General features: G+C 45.8%; 1 protein-coding gene across 4 annotated transcripts in view; it reads left to right on the forward strand.

The window, feature by feature from the left end:
• The window catches only part of TYRO3 (TYRO3 protein tyrosine kinase), a 44,475-nt gene extending 36,481 nt beyond the window's left edge, over positions 1-7,994 (forward strand). For all 4 annotated transcript variants that reach the window (XM_030452335.1, XM_030452339.1, XM_030452336.1 and 1 more), the window contains 3 exons: positions 1,144-1,303; positions 2,639-2,775; positions 5,568-7,994. In XM_030452335.1, coding sequence (XP_030308195.1) covers positions 1,144-1,303; positions 2,639-2,775; positions 5,568-5,943 — 673 coding nt within the window. In that variant the 3' untranslated portion in view covers positions 5,944-7,994. The remainder of the gene's footprint in view (positions 1-1,143; positions 1,304-2,638; positions 2,776-5,567) is intronic.
• The last annotated feature ends 4,504 nt before the right edge of the window (positions 7,995-12,498 follow it).

Here is a 12,498-nt window from a genome sequence, read left to right on the forward strand (position 1 = left end):
ATGTTTGTTTGTAATTAGTCGCTCTAATGGCTGTGTGTCAGCATGGGCTGTTTGTTCCATGATACAATGCAACCAACAGGAGAGACCCGGTTTGGCTGTATTAGGAGAAAAGAGCTTTCACTGTAGCCTGAAATCTCTATTTCTTGTATATATTTTGAGGACTTGATTGTCACCATATGAGAAATGTAGAATTTGCCTGAAAGCTTGTGAGGAAAGGCTTATGTGGAGAATAGCTTTGGAAATAATTGCAGGGTGAACACACTGCATGATCCAACATTGTTGTTCTTGTCCCCAAGAAAAGTCCTTTTTTAACCTTTCCCTTCTGCTTCTTCCCTGAGAACTGTGTAAGTAACAACCCCTTCTGGCAGAGAGAACTCTGCCTCTGAACAAAACCACCATAACCAGTAAAATCTGCAATGAGACACAGATTTCCAAAAGCATTTGAATGTCCAGATGTACAGACAGGAGCCTGATAGTAATAATGACAGATGGTGGGTTAGTCTGCTTTGACATTTATGAGAAACACATCCAGGTTTCCTATTTTTAAACATTCAAATAGCAGGCTTCCTTCAGCTTAATGCCTGTTTCATCAGATATTCTGGGAAAAAGCAGGGAGTCCTTTGGGAGACCTGGGAGCATGAAGTCTGTGGGCTTTACTTTCACTATCTACCAACATGTCTGGGTTTAAGTGGGTGACTGCAATTAAGGCCATTAACCTGACCTGGAAAGAAGGTCTTGCTGATCTAGTTTGACCAGTAGTAATAGGCAGTCTAGGCAAGCACTTACGTTTTTTTCTTGATTGCTAATAGAGGTGTAGGCCTTAGTGGTGGCAATGAGCACTACAAATGTCCCCTGTTAATCTTGGAAACTATAGAAAGTATCTGAGTTCACTTTAGCTGCCAGAGCATGACTATTTCCTTACTTCTTTAGTCCTAATTATCTCCCTGCTAGTCTCAAGGAACTGATTTGATACCACTAAATTGACTCACTTTGGTTGTCAAGTAGATGATGTCATTAACCTTCTAGGCAATACTTGGTCAACCATATACCCCAGATCCTGCCCAGACAGGGACATAACTCTTTTTATTTTTTGCTTGAGATAGCCAGTAAATTATTTTCTCAGTCATTAAAATTTTCTTTTAGGTTGGATGAGAACATGAACGTAAGTGTTGCAGACTTTGGGCTTTCTAAGAAAATCTATAGTGGAGACTACTACCGTCAGGGCTGTGCTTCCAAGCTGCCAGTGAAGTGGCTTGCTCTGGAAAGTCTGGCAGATAATCTGTACACAACACACAGTGATGTGGTGAGTTTTGCTCTCATGTATTTGGGGAACAGCTGTGTTCTGCTGAAGTGGAGGAATCCTGTAATCACTGAGGGTGGGAAGAGGCCCTGGTGATGGGAAAGGGAATTTGCCATTCTCTGCTCTGGGTGCTTTCAGGAATCAAGATAAAAGATGTGTAAGAATAAGTGGCAGAAGGCAGGAATCCTTTTGATTTTGTCCTTTGGTCCTTCATTCTTCAGTGTTTATCCCCATCTTCTCCTTCCCCTTCCCCCTTCTCCTCCTTTTCGTCTCTATGCAGTCTCTTCTTTCTTACTCTTATTCTGGTTCATTTCTCTTCTGCATGACAATTTGAAGGTGACATTTAAAATGCATGGAAGCCACACACTCAGGTATGATTGCAGCAGTGCTACTCTGTCCTACAGAAGGCATTGTTGGAATTTTGTAGACTGAATATTGGACACTCCTTACTATGGAGAGTGTGGTTAAACCTGTTAATCTGAAATTTTTGCTTCCTTTTCCTTCATTGTTTTTATTTGGTTTGATTTGGTTTGTTCTGATAACTTTCTCCCCTCTTCCTTGCTACCTTTTGGTCTGGTTTACCACTGGTTTTGTGCATCAGGCCTGTGGACTTGCCTTCCTGGTGATCCATGTCACAATGTCCCTGAAGAGATCACCAAGACCACATTCTAACACAGGTGCTGTGGTGTTTGCCAGAACCACTGGAGACAACATTTAGTGATTGGTGATCACTAATTCAGCTGCTTTACAATAGACATTGGACAGGAATTTGCTTATAAAAATCATAAGTTTTTGCACCTAACAGTTTAGATTTAAAAGTACGACTGTTGCAGGGCAAGAGCACAAATGAATGTGAGCCATCAATGTTTTTTTCCTTACCCTGCCTTATTGGCTAAACTCTGCTTTCATTTCTGCTTGAACATTTCCAGTAACCCAGAATTTGGCTCAATGAATTAAGCAACTGTTGTGGAAGCCCCACGCCAAAACCTTCATGTAGCTGGGATCCACAAAACTGATACTTCAGACCTTAAAGAATGAGTTAGAGGTGCTTGTAAGAGGGCTGCTGGTGAAAGACAGCACTAATCCCAAATATTCCCCTGTCCCACTGAAGGATGGGATTGAGCAGTGCCTTCAGCTGTCTCCCACAATGATGTGCCAGCATCATATGGGTCATTTCTTTATTTTCTGTCTAGAGTTTGGATAGTCCTTGCATCACTGCTACTCAAGACATCACTCTGGGCTGGGAGGGGTCAGCACAATCTGAGGATGCTGAAATCCCCCCTTCCAGCAAGCAGGGAACTGTCTGTTCATTTGTTCTGTGTGTGTGTTCCCTTTCAGTGGGCGTTTGGGGTGACCATGTGGGAGATTGTGACCCGAGGGCAAACCCCTTATGCTGGCATTGAGAATGCAGAAATCTACAACTACCTCATCAGTGGGAACAGGCTGAAGCAGCCACCAGAGTGCCTGGAAGATGTGTGAGTATTTCCTCACCCTGCTGACACACGATTCCTTGAGAAGTTTGGCTCACTGGAAGGAAATGGGCAGCTGGCTGAGATGCTGATCTCAATATATCCATTTTCCAGTACACAGAGGCATTCACTGGGAAGTCTTTGGGTTAGCTACCAGATACTCTGTTGGCACAGCTCCCTGGAACCTCTGGTAGCTTTAGAAGCAGCAAACTTGGCTCAAGTGTTTGGATGGTGTCAACGTGAGCAGCTCGTGGCTTTGTGGGAGCTACAACTCTGTTTCCAGAAACTCACTGCTCCCTGCCTCCTCTGAAATCCTCTGAGAAAAGAGATGAGTTTCATGACATCTAGAGTCTGAATAGAAAAGCAATCCAGCAAGACTACAAGGAGACTGGGTTACAGAGGCAGTGCTCTGTGTGTGTCTTTGAAAGCTGGGCCATTTTCAAAACTGGATCTACTACCCTCACAGAAATAGCAGGATGAAAAAGAAGAGGGCAGATATGACTATCTAGGGTTCTGATGAGACAGCTTCCCACCTTAAATTACAGCTGAAAACAAAGCCAGGACAATCTGGTTTCAGACATTTTCATACTTGCAGGAAGGACTTGGCTAGCCCATGGAGGTGGCAGCAGTCGCACATCAGTGCTCCTGCCTTAGTCCTGCAGCCAAGGGACCTTTCTTGGCTACCAGGTTACATAAAATGTTTGCTCAGAAAGCCTTGCTCCATGGGTGGTGGCTGCTGTTCTCTGGAGTCCACACTTGGGGCTGAGGGAGCATCATCCTAACTTCTCCCAAGATAAATGCTTTCCTAGTCTGAACAAGGTGAAATTATTTCACTGAGTGCCCAAGCAAGTCTGTTTTCTCTGAGTCATGTCTTAAAGGACGGCATAACTATGAGCACTGACTTAAGTGGCCTTTTTTAGCTATTTCTTCTTTGTAAAATGAACAACATGAAGTCCACTTTTCTCCCTCTTCCCTCCTGTTCTGTTGGTGGATTATTTCATATGTTTTCCTTTCTCCAGCCTTTTTTCCACATAGGGAATAATCTGTACTGTTGTTATGAAAGCTGTACATTTTTATCTTCTCAGCAGTTCATTTTAACTGTTCCTGGGTTTCAATGAAACCATAGTTATACCCCTGCTTAGATTCATCAAATGTCTCTATTTCGACTGCTGTAAGTAGCTTTGGTTTCAAGTTGTGGAACTTGTGACCACAGGATGTTACACATGCCAAAAGTAGAGAAGAGATTAAAAAAGCTGCTATGCATTGAAGAAAAAATCATTAAAAACTACTTAAAAGGTACAGCCTTCATTTTGAGAGGCCCTTGAGCTACAGGCTATTGAGATCTGAGAGATTTTACTAGAAAGATGCTACATACTCACCTTCAGCTTACATGCTCTTCACCACATGTCTGCTATCGGCCACTATCAAAAGCACTGTAGCAAAAGAACGTCTGGAATGATTCAGGACAACCAGTAGTTTTCTGCCTTTCTTTCAAATGAATTTCTACTATTTGCCAGCCGAGGGTAAAAAAAAAAAAGTGTATAACTTGGTGCCACAGGAAAAGAAGTTTCTAGTCTGGAGGATTCTAGTTTCTAGTCTTGGAGGATTTAGAGTTATTTCTACTGTTTGTGAGGGACATAAATCAGGATTAAGACAACTGAACCACAGAAGCTTTCTGTAAAACTAATGTAAGATCAAAAAGAGCCTCATAAAGCTGATAGCAAGCAAGGGACACAAAAAGTGAAATAAAAGCCATCATGGAATGCTTTATTGCCCAGTAAAGGCAAAATCAGGTTTTTTTCCCCTTCACAAGTTCAACTGAGGTTCATTTGTCTGCGGTGTTTTTCAGCACCAATGCTGTGCTTTGTTCCCCTTCCCTGCAGAACTGGCAACAAGAATGCTGGAGGAATGCAGCTGCCAGTCTTGTGGGTGATGCACAAAGAGGAGCAGGACAATGGCTCTGGCCTGGCTCCAGCCCAGTGGTCTGGGAGCAGACAGCTCAGGGAGGAGCAGAGCTTCTTACCCCTTGCCCAGGCACAGGCTCTGGGGACCACTGGTGTCTTCTCGTGCTGGGGGAACTGGAGCCCAGGGAGTGGGTGTGTGACCACAGGAGAAACACTGCAGGACACGACTTAAGGCTGGTAATAGCATGGAAAGTCTCTTCTTCTTAGGGATGGTGCCTTCTTAGTAAAAAGGCTGTTTCAGCATCATTCTTTAGCAGTAAAGCTGTTGTCCATTCCTCCACAGTCCTCCAAGCAAACCCATGGTGCCTTTTTCTGGTCCAGCAATCCTGGGAGCACTGAGTTACACAGTGGGAAAAAAAGACTGTGCTAGAAATGACTTGCACCTCCCATGGTTGGATTGCTGGTTTCCTTCTTCCTGTGTTTTATCTGCTCTTCAGCTAGAATTTGGGGGGATGGCTACAGCTGTGGCAGAGGTTAGGTTTTGTGAATAAACTCAAAAGCCACTACTAAGCGTTGTCTCGCTTATGGTTCTGTTCTACCTCCCCAGGCATGAGATTTTTATCAAGAAGTTTAGCATTCTTTGACAGGGCTTTTGTCTTTTTCAGTACTGTCTGAGTAATTTTTTTGACTGAAAATGAGAATGTCTTCCAAATGGGAAGGAAGAAGAAATACGATGTGTAGTGGCTGCCCATGTCCTGTCACCTGTGCCAGGCCAAAGCCAATAGTTTTGGGGGAAAGTGTGTTTTTTAAGTGTCTCCACCTCGCAGAGCCCCTGTTTGGAGGTGCAGGGGGTGGCTTCTCTGTTTCTCAGTGCTCTTGTCTCTTGTTTTGCAGCTACGATCTCATGTGCAGCTGTTGGCATCCTGAGCCCAAGCTACGCCCCAGCTTCGGAGTGCTCCGGTCCCAGCTGGAAATGATTCGGGGGAGGATGTCCATACTCTCTTCCAGCCAAGATCCTCTCTACGTCAACATTGGGAAGGACAAAGAGGTGTCTGGGAGTGACCCTGCCCTTCACACCTCCTTTGGAAACATGGACAGTGAAGAGACCATTGCTGGGGCAGCTGCTGCTGTCACAAGTGACTATCGCTACATCATGAGCCCCCTGTGCCTTGGAGATGATGCCGAGGGTGAAAGGCATCCAGATGGGCAGGAAGGGGAGGACAAAAGCCTTCTGTATGAGCTGGAGACAGAAGGAGAGAAAAGTTGTTAGCTTGTACATATCAGTGACGCTCTGCTTCCCTGGGACAGGACACAAGCACCCGTGGTGCCGTGTCTCCTGGGGCTCCGATGCCGGAGCTGGAATGGCTTTGAGCAGCACTGGCCAGAACTCTTAGGCATCTTTTAAAGCTTTCATCACCCGTGTGGGCTGCAGTGGCAGACAGCTTGGAAGGACTGCAACCCCAGCAGCCCCTTGGATTTGGGGGAGGAGGGCAGGAGGGTTACAGGTTGATTGCATTCCACTGGAAGGAGTTCAAAGCTGAGGTCTACGCTCAGCTCCTTCCCCCTGACTGCTGGAGCAGAGCTGAATGCACCCTCTGTTCAGTCAGTGTTTGCTCTTGTGTAGATATTGTCTTCAGTCCTGCCTGCCTGACTTTGGACCTGGTACCTCTGAAAACATTAGTGGGTATTTGCACTATCATTCAGGACAAGGGGGGCAAAAATTCCCCTGGTGTTCACTCAGCAGTACTGCCCAGACTTGTTGCCTACCTCAGTGGTTCTCAAACTGATCTTTGGACCTGCTTCTACCCAGCACTGAGTTTGAACATCTGGCATATTCCATGCAGTGACAATTGCTACTCCCTCCGTCCAGGGCTTTTTTAAGAGTTTCAGACATTTTGGTGAGTGATGAAATTAGGGAAAAAAATGAAAATCCAACATCTCTCTCTTCACTCTACGTATCTCTCTTATGTCTTTCTTTTTCTTCTGTTTGATGCCAATTCAGGCCCGACCAGACATGCAGCTGGCATTAAAATGTGAAGGGAGGGAGAGCAGCTAGTATGTGTGAGGACAGAATCCAACTTCAAAGGGATGTAAAGGAAACAGTGTAGAGAGGACTTTTAACACCAGTATGGGGAAGCAGTGCTAATTAAGGCTTAAGTGCTGCCCTCCAGGAGAGGGATGAGACAGCTTACATTCAGAATGGCAGACTTGCTTCAGTTTCAGCAGGAGCAAGATTCAGCATTTGCTTTAAAATAGGATTTGTTTCATCTTCAACAGTCCTATTTTTCAGATAACCAAGTGCTCTAGAGAAGGTTGATTTTGGGAAGGTGTGTGTCTTGGTGGCAAAGGATCACCTGGGAGATCCTGTTTCTGAAGTGAGTCCTCATGATGAAAAAAACTTGAGAACCACTGGCCTTCCTGCTTAGGAGGTCTTCTGGCATGCTGTAAAAGCCACATCAGAACATAGACTAGTATCACTGCAGCCTTCCGGACAGGGCAAAATTAATGGTTTTGCTCTTTGGGTTTTGTTTTGTTTTCCAATCAGCATGTCTGGCTCACTATAACTGCAAGCGCTTTTGTGGTTTTTAATAATTTAATATTTTACTGAAAATCAGCATTTGTTTTGTGCAGTGGTTCCCAGCAAGGAAGTACAGTTACACATTACTCTACTTATCCTAAATATTTGCTAGATCTGAATTTATTTTCTTTCAAGTGCACTGAAAACTTGACAGTATCACAAGACTTAGGATTCCATATTGCTCTTCCTCAGAAACAAATACCACAAATGTCATCATTTGCTGATCTGGCAAAGGTGGGACCTGTAAGTTCGAGGAGTTTGCAGACTTGGTATCAGAACACTCCACTCTTCAATGCCCAGTATTTGCTTATTGTAAGGTTCAGAGCCAACTACAAAATTCAGGTCCAGTTTCAGCCCTTAGGATGAACACTTCCTAGGGAAGGGGAATTTCAGCCTGGGGCTTGAGCATGGATCCTTTCTCTAAAGTTTCCTACTGAACAGTGATGTCCTACAGGTACCTCCAGAAGTTCAGTACAGTTTCTCACTTGCAGATACAAACTGCAGTGTCTTATACCCCAGGCAGCCCAGGGTTTTCTCTTAATTTATCTGGAATACTGTAAGTGCAAGTGAGAACACCTAACAAAAACCTGTGTGGTGTGCATTTACAGTGAGGGCAGAAGGCTATGCTTCCTGCAGCTGCCTGGGAAGCACAGATGTACATACAGACTCTAACTTTGGGAAGCATGTCTTTAGTTTTTATGCATTTTTTTTAATAATAAAACATGTACTGTGTCTGAGTCCCAGCCATGGCAGAGTTTGTGATGATGGGTGGGATCATAGTGAAACTCTCATCCCCAGGGAAAAGCTGTCTTTCTCCCTTCACCAAGTATGATCAAGCTACTTCTTGGAAGCACAGAACATGTTTGGCCTTGCCAGGTGGCATTTACTCTGCATTGCTCCAACCTTGAGACTGAATCCCAAAATCTGATGGGCATGGGCTGGTGGTTCCCCAAAGAGGCAGAGTGTGGCTGTGTGTGGGGAGGAGCCCTTCCTGGGACATGCTGCATCCTACCTGGGAATGCAAAACCATCAGCTCCTCTCTGAAAACTGCCAGCTGTGCCCATCCAGTGCTCTCTGTGGAAGAGAGGTTTAGAGGTGGTGGATGAAATTCAGCTGCTGAGTCAAACGTTCCAAGCACAACATAAAAGAGCTCCTGGATTTCCAGCTCAGAGAGTGGAAAAGTTGTGCCTGATGCTTCTGTTCTTCATCAGCAAGCAGCGTGTTGCACGCCCTCTGCCTGCCAGCTCACACAGAGAAGAGTGATGGTAAATGGTACAAGCACTAACCCCTATCTGCACTGCAGGAAAAATAACTTCCAAAGCATGGAGTGGCTGATGCAGTTAATATTTTAAGGTTCCATTGCCCACTGATGTCCCTTGGATCTGATTCAAATGATGATTCAACCCTTTTGCACACAAGCCTGGTCAGACCAGGTGCAAAGGAGGCTGGTTGCAAGTGGGAGAAACAACAACCAGAAGAAGAGCTAGTAAGAAAAAAAAAAAAAGAGGAGATTTTGAGACTGGGATGGATGGGATGAGCTGTGAAGACAGCTAGCAAGGGAGCTGGCAAGCAGAGATGGGGCATTTTATCTGTGAAATCCCCAAATGGAGGGGATGTTGTCCCAGCTAGGCTAGACCTGTCCCAGCAGGTGGCTGAGGTGAGGGCAGGTTTTTTGTTTTGGCAAAGGATGAAATGCTCTGGTCCAGCCCAGATGCCCTGTAGTGTGTTGCTCTTCAACCCTGAAGAGGCTGTGCACAACTGTCCTGGCCCTGCCTCTGCTTGGCAACAGCTCTGTGACCCTGACCCAAAGGAAGATTTAGCAGCATCCTCCCAAACAGCATCCTGCCTTGCCTCTTTCCCAGTGCTGGGACAGCCCAGGAGCACTCTCCATCTCCACCACAGCAACCTCTGTCCCACACTGGGAAGTCTGACCCCCCTCCTCCATCAACACCTCCCTAAGGATGGGACAGGGTCCCCTTTCTCATGCTGCCTCAAGCCACTCAGGGCAGTTCCCAGTTGGGAGGCAGTGTAACCCCACAGAGTTTAACATGGCCGCAGCAGGAGCTCTCAGCACCACCTGTGTCACATAGAGGTAGGTAATGTGTGAGGAGTGATGCTGCCAGTGCCAGGGCTGACCGAGGGAACCGAGCCCCTGGGCTGGACTGGCAGCCCAAACCAGTACCTGTGTGGTGTGGGGGAAAAGGTGCCCAGTGCTGACTGTGTGGATGGATATACCTTGGAGTGCACAGCTACCCTGGGATCTGCCACCTTCCTTCTTGACCTGTGCTGGGAGAGATATTTTACAGTGTTGAGTCAGTAAAACCCTCCCTGAAAAAGAAATGCCCTTAATTTTGAGTAAAAGTCTGAGCCTTTGCACATACATATTTTCCTTATTTATCTTCTATTTTGCTGGCAGTATTAATTTCCCCCTAATGCTCAGACAGTTTTTATAAACTTGCATATTTTTAACCAGGTATTTCCATGATGGACCATCATACAATGTCCTAATTTTATACTGATTTGTTACTAAACACCTGTTATACTTCCTTAATACAGCAAGTTGTTCTACAAACACTCAGAATTAAGGAATCCTTATCTCCTGTAGATTTGCATCCCAAATCCACTAGTCTTGCCCCAATTAAAGTGCTTGCAAAAGCTTTTTTTCCCTCAGTTGGAGTTTCTGGTGTCCATTATGAATTTCCCTCTGCAGTGAAGGTACTGATGTGGCACTATTAGCATCTGCCACACACAGCCTGGTTTTAGGAAGCTTGGAGAAACTTAATTATCCATAAGACCTCAATCTTGCCATCATGTTTGGCTGAAATGAAGCAGTGGCTTCAAAAGCTATTAGGGACAACAAGTGCAGCCAGTGATCAGGAAGCCTTGTTACCATGGGAAACCCAGCTAAAAATCAATTACTTCATCCAAGAACAGAAAAGGCTGATGGACATGGGTTTTGATTGCATTTGCTCCATCCTATGAAAGGAGCTCAGCGTCAGGATGAATCAGATCTCAGTCACTGCACTGAGGTCTGGTGACAAAACAAGGATAAATGACCCCTGGCTTCCTCCAATCACTCTGTGTATCCTGCAGATCTAGGCACACCAAGACAAGTCATTCCCAAATGCAGTCAGGCTGGGGAAAGGGGACACCTTTTGATCACATTTGGTCAATAGGAGCAAAATTAAAATGTGGGAATTCCGGTGGCATGGTTGCTGTTTCCCACCAAGCCTGGCATTCCAGGAAGGTGCTCTGATGAGCCACCATCCACAGCATGGAAAGTGTCTAAAGAGTTTTTGTTTCCTTCCTTCAGTTTCTTTTCACTGGCTTAAAACAGAACTGAATGAAACACTTGACCTCAGGAAATCATAGAATCATAGAATCGGCTGGGTTGGAAGGGACCTCAGAGATCATCAAGTCCAACCCTTGATCCACTCCCACTGCGGTTCCCAGCCCATGGCACTGAGTGCCACATCCAGTCTCTTTTTAAATATCTCCAGGGATGGAGAATCCACTACTTCCCTGGGCAGCCCATTCCAATGTCTGATCACCCTCTCTGGAAAGAATTTCTTCCTAATATCCAACCTAAACCTCCCCTGGCACAACTTGAGACCGTGCCCTCTTGTCTTGCTGAGAGTTGCCTGGGAAAAGAGACCAACTCCCCCCTGGCTCCAACCTCCTTTCAGGGAGTTGTAGAGAGTGAAATGGACAGCACTTGTTGATTTAAGCTTTGCTGAGTAGGGATGTAATGGGACTGGACTAATTTTTAGAAGAACTTTTATAGGAGCTGACTTTGGCCAACTTGATATGTGAGGGAACAGGAATTTCTGGGAAGGAAAGAGGTTTTGTCTGCATGATATAACTGGGAATATAAGATACTGCACTACATGATAATATACACATTGCCAGGGAAGGGGACAAAAGAGCTGAGAGAAATGGTGAGGCATTGGAGAGAAGCAGACTCTCCACATTGCAACGTGGCAATTGGTGCAGCAAATCCAAAAGGTCACTGCTTTCCTGGTTAATGTATAAGATCCTGGCTGCCACCCTGTCATTATGTGAGCTGCATGGGAGATTGCTGCTGCCTCTTCTGCTGAGCCACTGAGTGCCTCTGGTACAGCCACTTCTGCTTGTGTGACATGGGTGTTAAGGAGCCCTTTGCACACTCACTGCTAACTCTGTTTCTTCTTACCTTAAAAGAAATTTAAAAAACAAAAAAAGAAAACAAAAAGGTTCACATTGCTAGATGATATAAAGCAATATATTTTGCAGTGTTACTTGTCTATATTACCCTTCCTCTTGCACAAAGATACGCAAAGATTCCTGGCCTGGATCAGGAACAGTGTCACCAGCAGGTCCAGGGAAGGGATTCTGCCCCTGTACTCAGCGCTGGTGAGGCCACAGCTTGAGTCCTGTGTCCAGTTCTGGGCCCCTCAGCTCAGGAAGGATATTGAGGTGCTGGAGCGGGTCCAGAGAAGAGCAAGGAGGCTGTGAAGGGATCCAGCACAGGTCCTGTGAGGAAGCGCTGAGGGAGCTGGGGGTGTTCAACCTGGAGAAGAGGAGGCTCAGGGGAGACCTCATCACTCTCTCCAACTCCCTGAAAGGAGGTTGGAGCCAGGGGGGTTTGGTCTCTTTTCCCAGGCAACACTCAGTAAGACAAGAGAGCATGGTCTCAAGTTGTGCCAGGGGAGGTTTAGGTTGGATATTAGAAAGAATTTCTTTATGGAGAGGGTGATCAGACATTGGAACGGGCTGCCCAGGGAAGTAGTGGATTCTCTGTCCCTGGAGATATTTAAAAAGAGACTGGATGTGGCACTCAGTGCCATGGTCTGGGAACCGCAGCTGGAGTGGATCAAGGGTTGGACTTGATGATCTCTGAGGTCCATTCCAACCCAGACAATTGTATGATTCTATGAAAGAGAAGCAGGAGCTGAAATATTTTGCAGACTTGTGGCTGGGCACACAAGGAGGAGCTGATCTTTAGCAGCACTTCAGTGCCCATGAATCTTGTACCTGAGCTGCTGGATATAAAGACAGAGAAATGCAGACTTGGGGGCTAAACAGGGAACCCAAACTGTGACCTGGAAAGGAGCAGGCGTTTGGCTTCTGCCAAAACTCTTGGTACATAAAAAAACCCTGTGGCACATCCTGACTTCAAGGCTTGGCATCTACTCAGCAGACAGCTGGGCCAGTTGAAGACCCATCTCTCCAGGATTTGTTTGCTCCCTCTCTGCTGGAATTAGGGAT

This window comes from Calypte anna, chromosome 5A (genome assembly GCF_003957555.1).
Source record: "Calypte anna isolate BGI_N300 chromosome 5A, bCalAnn1_v1.p, whole genome shotgun sequence".
Classification (NCBI taxonomy): domain Eukaryota; kingdom Metazoa; phylum Chordata; class Aves; order Apodiformes; family Trochilidae; genus Calypte; species Calypte anna.